Below are 12811 nucleotides of genomic sequence, written 5' to 3' on the forward strand. Positions count from 1 at the left end.
GCTGCAAAAGTACTTTCTTTGTCCTAACCAATTGGCATTGTCTCAGCACTTGCCCTGTCTCTGAAGGCTTACTTAATGAGTTAGCTGGTCAGGCCAAGCATCAGGGGCTAGTTTATTTGCATAGGTCGCTGGGCACCCTTTGCTCTGTTCCTGTATGTTCTTCCCAAGTAACACTGATACCGACCACTGGGTGGAGTGTTGCACATGCTTCATGCTCTTTTCCTACTATACAGCATCAATGAAGCATCTTCCCACTTTGCCCTTTTTGTCCCTCAATAGAGTAAAATTTTATGGTGAGAATAAAATTACTATTTTTTTTTTTTTCTAATTACAGGAGTCAGTTTTTTCATGCGTGGCAAAAAATATTATCGAATCCTGTATGAATGGTTACAATGGCACAATTTTTGCATAGTAAGTATACAGCTGGTTCTGTCTAACTTTAACATTTTAATGTTATTTTATTTTTTTTAAATCTTTGAACAGTTAGACTGGCAATACTTTATACAATTCATTCGGCAATTTTTCTTTAGATTTACCAAAACCAAATAATAATAAGGTTGAACTTAAACACTTTCAATTTATATGAAATCAAGCAGGTCTTTGCACTACATAGTTGAAGGTAAATCTAAAGGAAATCAAATAGGAAAATTTGTATACTGTATGGCCAGGTTTAGGAAGGGTAAGACACCTTGTACGGTTTATTTGCAGTGTCCCCATTAGGGAGATTCCCCGCTCCATGTCACTTCTTATCTTGAAGTTTGAACAGAGATTTCCTCTCAACAGAGAACACTGCCATCAAACCCTGATACGGTTGAAATACTTCCCCATTCTTTTCATATACAATGATCTTTAAATGTTCCTGGATTTATTAAATGTTTATAGCTAGTCTATTATATTAGCTAAACCTTCCTTTCTCTATCGTCCATCGACAGACGCAGCCTCCTCTCCATGAGCTTAGTGGTTTATGCTCCTCCCATCAGCAGTAGTCTAGGCAGGAAAATTTGAATCCACACGCCCAGTGGGCTTTCCCTCCAGGTATAAACCCCCACTGCACAACCCAGCACATCAGTTTGTTTTGTGCCTAGAGAAGGCGTAGACCTAGGTTTCCTGCTGGGACTCCGGTCTCAGTTTTTTTTAATCTTTTAAGAATATTTTCATTTATTTTTCTTTACTCACTTGCTAGCTAGTGTTCAGGAAAGAATTTCCTGGTGATCTACAAGCAACGATGCAGGCTGGGGCTTCGTACTGGATAATCTAGATCTTTATAGTCCCCCCCCCCCCCCCCCCCCAGTCTGGCCTACGAGTGTGAGGAGGTTATAGTTCCGACATAGGCCTAGCCATGGTGGTGCCCCCTTGTCCGGAGGGGGACGAGCCTGCGAGCGGATGCCTCGCTGGGACGCAACGACCTGGAACACCCTGAGTTGCAGCCTACCCCTTGGCTGGCAGCACCCCCACTTCGGGTGGGAGGCAGTCTGCCTGCAGTGGAGCCCACCTGGTCCATGGTATGAAGAGTAACTGTGCCCCCTTTGGCCCTGCTGGCCTTGGGGGGGATGTGGGCCCCACCAAGAGATCCCCTTGCCCGGTCTGTGTGCCCTTTCCTCTCCCTGTCCCTGCAGGGGCTGTGTGTCTGGAGTGCTCTGGCGCTTCGGGGGGGGGGGGGGGGCCTGACATGGTACCTTGGGTTTGCTGGTCCCTATTGTGGTTCCTGAGGCCTTCATGTGTTGGTCCCTAGCCTCATGGTGCGCCATGGGTGCCGCCATCTTAGGTGTGGGCAATTGAATTTTTTCCCCATAGACTTGTATGGGGCAACCATTTTCCCTGCTCCCAGAAGTCTCCAAAAGCTGACAGGGTTTTCCCTTGTCCTGACACTTCACGATATTGTGAATGACCAATGGCGTTAAGCACATGTTAGTGGTGCCAAAATGCTTTAAATGCTGGTATCCTTTTACTGAAAAGGTTTCCAACTGTTGGACGTTGCCACCTAAAGTGGACCATCCTTTTTCCAGATTAAACAAGTCTACTCTTGTGCCTATTAGACATATGCCGATTTTCGGTAATTCGATATATCGCGGTATTGCATAGCCACGGTATTGTTATTGTGGCATTTTTAAAATACCGAGTTTCTCTGTCAAGTCTGCCTGACTTGTGAATTGATACATTTCAGTGAGCTGGATGACTCATTCACTCACACAGCTAATGCCTATCAGCAAAGCCTCCCAGTAACTATAAACAAAAATGATTTACATTTGTATCTTTTCCTTCCCTCTGCCAGGGAGAAAGGAAGTTTAACCTCTTAAAGACTGGATCTTTTTCTGACACTAAGTTTAAATCAGTTTTTTTTTTGCTAGAAAAGTACTTAGAACCCCCAAACATTTTATATATATTTTTTTAGCAGAGACCCTACAGAATAAAATGGCGATTGTTGTAATATTTTATGTCACACTGTATTTGCGCAGCAGTCTTTCAAACGCAATGATTAGACTTTAATGAATAAAAAAAAAAAAAAAAAAAAAACGTAACAGTAAAGTTATCCCAATTTTTTTTTTTTGTTACACAGAGAATCGTGATCTTTATTCCAAGCTAAAAAATCGTGATTCTCATTTTGGCCAGAATCGTGCAGCTCTAATAAATATATATATATACACACCCACACGCATAGCAGCCCACATTACATTATTATATAGCCATCAAGCAGTGTCTACAAAAAATGCAGAAAGCTTGCCAGAGCAGGAACTGCAGGTTAGTCGCATGGTGCAAAAGCAGGATGGATTTCAAGGCCACTGAATTTTAAAAAAATGCTGCATGCACCTTTTTTCTGCGGAAAATGAGGGCATAGCAGCCCGTTCAAATCAATGGGCTGCTATGCCTGTGCAAATGTGGACCGCCAACCCGCATACATGTGAACCACCAACCCGCATACATGTGAACCAGGCCTAAAGCAATAGTAAAGTCATTTATAAACAACACCTCCTTCAGGTTTAACCACTTCTTGACCACAAGGATTTGCCCTCTTAATGACCAGGCCATCGGATCGGAGCCGAGCGCCAGGACCAGTTATCACCAGTTAGGCCAGACACTGCTTGATGACCTATTTTAGGCCTGGTTCACAGAGTCTGTACTGACTGACTATATAATAATGTGCATAAGTGAACCAAAGCCCCTAAATTCAGCAATGAAATTGAAGTGAGGTGGAAATTTAATAATTTAAATTTAATAATAGAATACCGTGATAATACCGTATACCGTGGCAAAACCTTAATCAATTAATCGCAGCATGAAAATCTGATACCGTCACAAGCCTAGTGCCTATGAAGGACTCCCTAGTTTTTATGGATCCAGTGGACAGTTGGTGGAATCCCTTTCCCGCTATCTTTACGTGCTGGAGGGTTTCATTTTGAAACCAGTTTTTGTGTCTGTGCTAGTCTCACAGACGGTGACGGAATGGATTAGGGGTTTTCAGGAGCCTTTGGATCCCGAGACTGCGCCTCCGGAACAGCTGGAACTGTTGGACCAGGTGAACCAGGCTCTGGTATTCCTGTGTGATGCGTCTATGGATGCAGATCCCCTGGTGGTCAGGGTCTAGGCCCTGGGCGTTGTTTTAAGGTACATGGTCTGGTTGAAGAGCTGGTTGGCTGACCAAGCTTCTAAAAAAAAAAAAAAAAAGAAGAAAAAAGCCTTAGCTGATCTCCCCTTTCAGATTGTTTGGTGACTCATTGGATTAGTTGATCAAGGGCCTGACTGGTGGGAAGAGTACTCTTCTTCCTCAATCCTCCAAGGGTAAGACACCCCGTACTAAGTGGGGCCCCTCCTTTTCTGCTCAAACTTTTTTCTTCGTGCCTGAGGGGCAAGAAAAAGGTAAGCCGTTCAGAGCTTCTGGAGGTGCTAAGAAACCCTGGAGCAAGTCCAAGGCCGGTCAGTCCGGAGCTGCAGACAAGTGCTCTTCAGCATGAAGGGGCGCCGTCATCCGTCTCGGGTGGGGGGGACGTCTGCACTTCTTTCAGAAACCCTGGATTTCCTTCATTCAGGACGAATGGGTTCACAAACTGGTTTGTTCCGGGTACAAGATCGAATTCTGCTCCCAGGCCAGGGGACAGGTTTTTTTCAGTCAAATCTTCACCTGTCTCCGGAGCATTTGAAGGATTTGCGGGAGGCTGTACGAGATCTCCTGGCTCAAGGGGTGATTGTGCCAGTTCTCCAACAGGAACGCTTCCAAGGTTTCTATTCAAACCTGTTCACCGTGCATCGGATAGGAGGGGAAGGTGCGTCCAATCCTAGACCTCAAGGCTCTAAACCACTTTGTGCGGGTGCAGAAATTCAGAATGGAGTCCATTCGGTTGGTGGTGGCATCTTTGAATCTGGGATTTTCTGGCTTCCATCGATCTCAAAGATGCGTATCCCCACATCCTCATATTCGAGGGACATCAGCGATTCCTCCACTTTGCGGTGGCAGAGGAGCACTTTCAATTTGTGGCGTTACCATTTTTGGTCTTGCCTAGGGATGCACCGATCCAACTTTTCTAGTCCAGATACCAATGCCTGTCTTTGTGTATCTGTCGATTACCGATCCGGAAGTATTGTTTATAACAATTGTGCATTCAAAATCTAAAATATCATGTAATCAACCTCAAAATTAAAAATAATAAAATGTAGCCACAAGAAAAAAAAATCTGTTTATTGCTTGAAAACACAATAGCAATCAAACAGTAAACATTGTAAAAAATATAAAGTGCAAAATCCTGCAAACAGGAATTTAACATGCAACATAGCAGCTGAACCTGAGAAATTCTAAGAGCCGGTTCACATAGGAGCGACCCGACTTCCCGGGGCGACCTGTGAAGTCGCGGTGCACAGCGCGCACCGCGACCTCGGAGCGGCATGCACAGACTTCATATCATTTAAGTCAATGCAGGTCGCTCCAGGTCGCCCCAAAGTAGTACAGGACCCTTTTTCTAAGTCGGAGCGACTTGTGTCGCTCCTATTAGAACGGGTCCTGTGCTAATCTATGGCAGGCCACCCACGGCGACTTGTCAGGCGACCAGGTCGCCTGACAAGTCGCCCCAGTGTGAACCGGCTCTAAGTGAGAATAAACTAAAAAGCTGGTCGAACAAGAAACAACTTGATCACACATATAGCATGTCAATTTGTAAACATGTAGTCCAGTGTCACACTCACCACAATCACAATTTGACTACCTGTTTACATTACAAATACCATTTCTTTGTGTGATCAAGTTCATTCACACATGACACAAACATGACCTGTGAATGGTCACTTAATCAGCAATGGCAAATTCTTTCTTTCTCATGAAGACAAGCATTTCTGCTCTCTCTGCTGAAAGTCTATTTCTCTTCTCATCCACAATGCTGGAAACTGTGCTGAACACTCTCTCACTTTCTACACTAGTGCAGGGGGGACAGAGGTATTTTGTATTTTGTGGCAGCAAGATGAGGTAATCTGTATTTGTTGACTCCCCAGAACTGGTATGGGTTGTCTGAGGGAGCGATGGTTTTCTCTGCAAAATGTCCATGCAGTTGGACTGCAGGGCTTGAGCTGCTTGCTGCACTGGGATCTAGTTCAAACTCCTCCACAATGTGGTCAAACTCTTGCATAAAGCTGCTCGCTGCTGCTGCTTCCACCCGAGGGACCTTGTCTTGTGGTTCTGCGGCCTGTGATGCTCCAGCTGTGCTGCTCCTCAAGTCTTCCTCTAGTTCCCTTGTCAGTGCATCTTCTGCACGCTTTGCAGGTTGTGCACCTGTAAAGTATCTGAAAGGCTAAATATGAAACGCTTAATGACACAAAAAAAACCTGAGGCTGATTAAAGTAAGATATATATATATATATATATATATATATATATATATATATATATATATATATATATATATATATATATATATATATATATATATATATATATATTTAGCCTCAGGTATTTTTAGTGTCATCAAGTGTTAGAATTTCAAAATCTTTAAATTTACAGCATGGCATCTCATCAAATACAGTAGAAGTGTTATTGTGGAGAGTAAAAAATCTATAATATAGATAATGAATGACATTAATTTCTTAGGTCTAAATATGTTGATATTCTCCTCTCCACAATAACACTTGTCTTCTACTGTATTTGATGAGATGCCATGCTGTAAATTTAAACATTTAGAAATTCTAACACTTGATGGGCTAATGTAATAATTGGGTTACATAATCTTATCTTACCTGTCTTTATATCTCAGGTCCAGCAGGGTGGCAAGTATATATATATATATAGGGGTTCATCTTCCACAGTGTCGAAGCGTTTGTTGACACCTTGAAGCAGGGTTGTTTTCATTGCCTTCTTTAGCAAGGATGAGTTTGAGGACTGTGACAGCTAGAATGACGTCAGCGGTGGAGGCAGTCGATGAGCTTACTTTCCATGTTAGCTCTTCAAATGGTGCTAAAAAAATGCTCGTTTTTTCTAGCAAAGTCCATTGGTTAGTGGTCAGTGTACTGGGCAGGTCATCATGGTCAGCAATGTAAGCACAGAGGACTCGCTTCTGTTCCAGAAGACTCTGTATCATCAAGTACGTAGAATTCCACCTTGTTTTGACGTCTTGTTGTAGGCGTTTAGGTTGCATTTGCATCTGGAGCTGGATATCTTGCAGCCTTGAATACGTAAGTTGAGAATGTTTAAAATGCCCCGCAATTTGTCTACCGGTTGCAATGGCATCTCTCACACAGTGACAGTAGTCCCTCGTTGACTGCAAGCTGTGAGCAAAGCAGCCTAAGCTCCGTATCCCCATTTTGTCTATGGCCTTTTTCATGTTGCTTGCATTGTCCCAGAGTATGACATGCACTTTATTCAAAGGAATGTTCCACTGGTCAAGTATAGCCTTAATTGCAGCCGAAATGGTATCGTTGGTGTGTGAACCATGAAAGTTTTTAGCTTGAAGCATTGCACCGTGCGGTATACAGCTCGTGTCCAACCAGTGGACTGTTAAACTTAAAGCGACATTGGACACACATCAGAGCTCCATATATCTGTAGTAAAGCTCATAGCCTTTATTTCTTTAATCTCTTTTGAGATGTGTTCACAAACTTTTTTGTACAGTTCTGGTACTGCGGTCTTGGAAAAATACTTGCGTGATGGAAGAGAGTACCTCAGCTCCAAGTGTTCCAGTAAGCGACGGAAGCCCTCATCTTCAACAACTGACATTGGTTGAGCATCTAAAACAATGAATTCCAAAACTTTGTGTTAATGCTGATGCTTTCATACTTTCCATTGGAAACTTTTCGCGTCGTTGAAATGCATCCTGCAAAGTTTGTTGCTGCTGGGCTTTATCGTCTGCTCCTTCTTTTTTTGTTTTGTTGAGCTGCAGGAATTCAGCGTGCTCCTTAGCGTGGTGTTTCTGGATGTGCTTGATTAAATTGGTAGTATTAAACTTTGCAGTTATACCACCTCCCCTCAAAACATTTACTTTGCAGATATTGCAAACAGCTGTGGAACTAGTTGGCATGGCAAGCGTGTAATATCTCGACACAGCCGACTCTTTGGCGCGCTCCATACCCGACACACGTGGGGCTGATTTATGACGTAGATTGACGTAGGTCCTGCTGCGACGAAATCCCGGATTGGCTGTTGAAAGCAAGGTGTTGAGGGATAAAGGTCTTTCTGATTCGGTGATTCATACCCTTTTGAAGGCCAGGAAGTAGACATCTAGGAAGATCTATCATCCTATATTTCTTGGTGTGAATCACTGCAGCTGCAACCTCGCTTGTTTTCTGTTTACAAAAAGGGGTTGAGCAGCGCTTGGCGTTGAGTACTATGAACGGCCAGGTTTCGGCTTTGGCTATTTACTTCCAATATCTGTTGGCTACTCAGTTTGGTTCGCACCTTCGTTCAGGGGGTGCGTCATCTGGCCCCTCCGAGGAGATCACTGTTACCGCCGTGGGATCTTAATCTGGTTTTGTCTGTTCTTCAAAAGCCGCCTTTTGAGAATATTAGGGAGATTTCTCTGCTTTCTTAGTCGCAGAAGGTTGCCTTCCTAGGGGCTATCACTTCTGCCTGCAGAGTCTGAGTTGGTGGTGGTGTCCTGTCGTTCGCCTTATTTGGTGGTCCACAGGGATAAAGTGGTCCTCCGACCTAATCCGTCCTTTCTTCCTAAGGTGGTGTCGGATTTTCACCTGAATGAAGACATTGTGTTGCCTTCCTTATGTCCTAAGCCTAAACGTCATAAGGAAGTTGCTTTGCACTCTCTGGATGTGGTTCGGGCGATAAGGGTTTATCTGACGGTTACTGAGTCCTTCCGGAAGTCTAACTCTTTGTCCTTCCAGACGGTCCTCGCAAAGGTTTGACTGCGTCCGCTGCGACTATTTCGAGATGGATCAGGCAGACGGTTGTTCAGGCTTATTTTGATCAAGGGTCAGGTTCCTTCTTTCCCTGTAAGGCGCATTCTACTAGAGCGCTGAGTGCCTCTTGGGCTTTTTGCCATCAGGCCTCTGTTGTACAAGTTTGTAAGGCAGCGACTTGGTCGTCTGTGTACACCTTTACCAAATTTTACAAGATGGATTTGTTGGCATCTTCGGATGCCTCTTTTGGCCACAAGGTTTTGCAGGCTGCTGTTTCATAAGATAATGTTTGTTTGTTTGTACTTCTCTTCGGGGTCCTTTTTATCTGGGTGAGCTCCCGTTGTTTGGTTGAGTTCCATGTTGCCCGGTTGGCAATGTTTAGCCTTTTGGAGTTGACATTACTGTCTGGTTGCGTTCTCCCACCCCTCATGCCTATACTGCTTTGGGACATCCCACTCAGCTCATGGAGATGAGGCTGCATCTGTCAATGGACAATAGAGAAAATAAGAGTTTTTTTGTAAGATCTTACCATAAAATCTTTTTCTCTGTCCATCGACAGATGCAGCGCCCGCCCCTCTGTTTGGAGTTGATTCTGTTGTCTTCACTGCTTTTAAACTAAACTGATGTGCTGGGTTGTGCAGTGGGGTTTTATGCCTGGAGGGACAGACCCCTGGGCATGTGGATTCAAATTTTCTTGCCTAGACTACTCCTGATGGGAGGAGTATAAGCCACTCAGCTCATGGAGATGAGGCTGCGTCTGTCGATGGACATCATCAAAAAATATTTTACGGGAAGATCTTACAAAAAGTCAATTTTTTTTTTTTTTTTTTTCTTCTATGAAAAAGATGGAGTATGATGACCATCACTTTTAACAATATGTGGGGTAATTTTTAAAAGAAATAATCTTGGCTGCAGATATTGGAAAAGTCCTGGAAATTGCATTATCTGTGCAAAACCCCATAAGAAGGTGTAGGACAGCCTCAACTCAGGGCCAACCATGCGACACCCCCAATGTTTCACTCGGCACATGGAGTTTAGTCATGGGGAATCCTAAACGGAGTGAAACGTGTTGCGGGCGTGGCATGGTTGGAGCCCGGGCTGAGACTGTCATATACCACCTTACGGGGTTTTGCAGGGAGTGTGCGACCTCCAGGGCCTTTCCCTTTTCCATTAGATCTCTAGAGCTGGGACAAACTCTGTCCTTGTCTGCACTCCAAGCAGTTGCTACATAAAAGAACCGCGGCACCTGCCAATTTAGTTTGGGTCACCTTGGCTGCAGATGATCATGCTTTAGTCTCTTGCAGGATGTTTACTATTTTTACTAATACAGACATCTGTCCTGCACCACCTTCCATCTAGTGGATGCTCCATGGAAATCTGAATCTGCCCAGGCCAGTAATGACACTATTGCAGCTAAAAAGCAGCAGTCCTAGGGTCGGAAAGTCATGTCTTTACTGCTGGATGGAGCTGTGGCTAAAAATATATCCTTACTGAAATAATATTTTTGCATTGAAATACAGATGTCGAATGCAGAAATCTATCATGGTTGTAATGAATTATTTATTTTTGTCTAATTGTAAAAATAAAATTAATAAATATAAAAAGCAGGACTCGGGGCTCTTTTGCGCTTCGTATTGAGTTCTCTAAAACTGAGAACACACTTGAAGAAAGGTTGCTATACCATGCATATGCTTTTAGGATGTGCACACCAGTAATGGCAAGATAGCATTTATATGTTTGGAGCACTGCTTTGAATGACACGGTGTTGTACTTCTCTTAATTTCTTTATACAGTGAAAAGAAGTTAATTTAACAGGAAACAAGCTAGTTATTTGAAAGATTAAGCCCCCATTGACATTGACTGCAGTTTGCTGGAAAAAGGATGCAACTTGTCATGTGATTTGACCTGTCAAATTGTATGACAGGTCGCCCCCAATGTGAACGGGGGTTAAGTCCATTATACTGATACTGTTTCCTGACAGGGGCATTATATGCATTAGACCAGTTTCCAAACTATGGCCCTCCCAGTTCAGGAACTACAATTCCCATCATGTCTGTGAATGTCAGTTTTACAATGCCACCAAGGGACGTGTAGTTCCGCAACAGCTGGAGGGCCGTAGTTTGGAGATCAATGCATTAGACTCATGCTCTCGTGCCTCCTTCGATTTCTCATCTCTGAACCAGGAAAACAAATCATCGCCACTCTTGATGCAAAAGAAACATCAGTGCTTTCCATTGTTTCATTTGAGCTAGTAGTTTAGCATAATGTAATGAACTTAATATTATGGCATTAAGTACAAGACAACCTGTTCTTTCCTCTAAAACCAAAGGGTGAATGTGTCTCTAAAATACTCCCTCCCATTTAAACCTGCTTTCTAAAAAATATAAGTGAAGTATAATTTTTTTTTTTCTTCACAATTTCAAGCTTTAAGGCCAGCGTTCTAGTGCAGTTCTGACATTTGCAAATCGGCAAAAGGCACTGGAATGCCAAAAAGTAGTGCAAACATTACTTTTTCAGATCCCACTGCATGGTGGCCACAAGCGTGAGAGATGCGTTTTGGGGTACCATTAACAATTGGCACCGCTTTTGTCTCGCAAGGGCAGCATATTCATCTGTGGAGCAGGATTACCTACCCAAAATGTGCCTTTCCCGTACCGTATTTTGGTGTGAACAGGCCCTTGGTTGTAAAGTTTCTGGGTTTTTATAATATGTAATATTAACAAACCCTTTTTTTTTTTTTTTTTTCTTTTTTTGCAGTGGGCAGACCGGTTCAGGAAAGACTTTTACAATGCTTGGTAAGCAAATGCACCTGTCTAAGATCAAAGAAGTAAGCCTGGGCAATTCTAACAGTTTACCCTGTTTTAGGTTATTTGGTATCTTCATTACGTTTGGATTTAAAATGTCAGATCAGTTGACTTATAGAACATTCTAAATTAACTCAGGATCATGTAAACTCTACAGCAGTGTGTCAGGCTTTTTCTTTTTTGTGTGTATGTTTTCCCTAATGCTTTCCTGCTCTGTTAAACATATTAACAAGGTAAAAGCATGGAAAACCTGGAAAAGAAAACTCCTGCTATTATTTTTAAAAGATTATATACATGCGTGTTTGAAGGGACTGACCAGTTCCTCACCAACGGAGTACTATGCAGACTAGTAGGTCTACCTTAAGTGATTCTAAAGGTATTCAAAAATAAGTGTCATACATCAATGGTTTTGCACCGATCCTCCTCTTCTGGGGTCCCCTACCTACACTCCTGAAAGTGAGAGGAAATCCCTCCATAAAGAGGGAATCCCAGGGTGTCACCAGAGCTGGTATCCCCATTAAAAGATTTCTCCTGTATTACTGTTCTGGTGTGAAATTTGGAATTTTCCTTTACTTTCGATGATGGACAAGTAGAAAGAGTGAATCTCCTGAATGGGAGCACAAACGGCAATAAAACCTGACAGGTGTTCTAATCCCTCTACACTGTTCAAAACTTAAGAAAAGGGGGGGGGGGGGAGTTGTGCCTTTTTTATACTTTTAAAACCTATATAATATAAAGGTATCTGCCTTGCTATAAAAGCCCAACATTTTTTGCACACTTTTTTTAATTGCCATGTTTACTTTGTTGAACAACATGTGAAAAAGCATTTTCTATAATGTAAATTCTGTTTAATATTAAATCCTTTAAAAGTGATACTAAAGGTTTTACTTTTACCATGCCATACTTACCTGCCCTATGCAATGGTTTTGCAAAGAGCAGCCCCGATCATCTCCCTTTTTTGGCACCCCAATAGCAAGCCTTGCTCCCGAGCCACGCTCCTGTAAATGGACATTGTCCGAATACATTCACAGCGCTTGGCCCCATCCTCTGCTCTCTCTTCATTGGCTCTCTGGCTGTGATTGAAAGCCGCAGTAGCCAATGGCTCCCGCTGCTGAGAGAGTCAATAAGGAGAGAGACCAAGGAGAGCCGCTGCCCTCATCCACATGGCTGGATCGAAATGGGGTCAGATAAGTATAAGGGGGGCAGTGGAGAGCTGCACCCAGAAGGTTTTTTTACTCATTAAGGTAAAAAACCTTCTGCCTTTAGAAACTCTTTAATGTACCAAAGGGCCCATTCATAAGACAAGAATCAGCATTTTCTACAGTGGGTATGCACAGGTGTTTGCAGTCAGCCTTGGCTTTTCGCATGTAACCATGCATCCTAAATTGGGCATGTAAATAAGCCCTAACACTATACTTTTTCCTCCTAGGGCCATCTGATTCTGATAACTTTACTCATAACCTGAGAGGGGTTATTCCAAGAAGTTTTGAGTATCTGTTCTTCTTGATTAATCGTGAGAAAGAAAAGGTATGTGTTTTGAATTCTGTTGTCTTATGTGAAAAGGAAAAGAAAATGCAGATGTGGTTCCATAAATCACTTGCTGACCCTACCTGTGTATGTACAAGCAAAACTATTTTTTTTTTTTTTCTTTTTTGTTTTCTGTAAAATCTAACTTTTGTTGACCT

At 42.9% G+C, this 12811-nt stretch overlaps 1 protein-coding gene across 1 annotated transcript in view; it reads left to right on the forward strand.

Annotated features, from left to right (window-relative positions):
• KIF15 (kinesin family member 15) overlaps nt 1–12811 on the forward strand; it is a gene marked incomplete at its 3' end in the record, with an annotated part of 260968 nt that overhangs the window by 17989 nt on the left and 230168 nt on the right. Inside the window, exons 4-6 of the mRNA XM_082258917.1 lie at nt 335–411; nt 11080–11117; nt 12556–12653. Of these exons, the coding sequence (XP_082115043.1) occupies nt 335–411; nt 11080–11117; nt 12556–12653 (213 nt within the window). The remainder of the gene's footprint in view (nt 1–334; nt 412–11079; nt 11118–12555; nt 12654–12811) is intronic.

This window comes from Pelophylax lessonae (genome assembly GCF_965119305.1).
Source record: "Pelophylax lessonae genome assembly, chromosome: 5".
Classification (NCBI taxonomy): domain Eukaryota; kingdom Metazoa; phylum Chordata; class Amphibia; order Anura; family Ranidae; genus Pelophylax; species Pelophylax lessonae.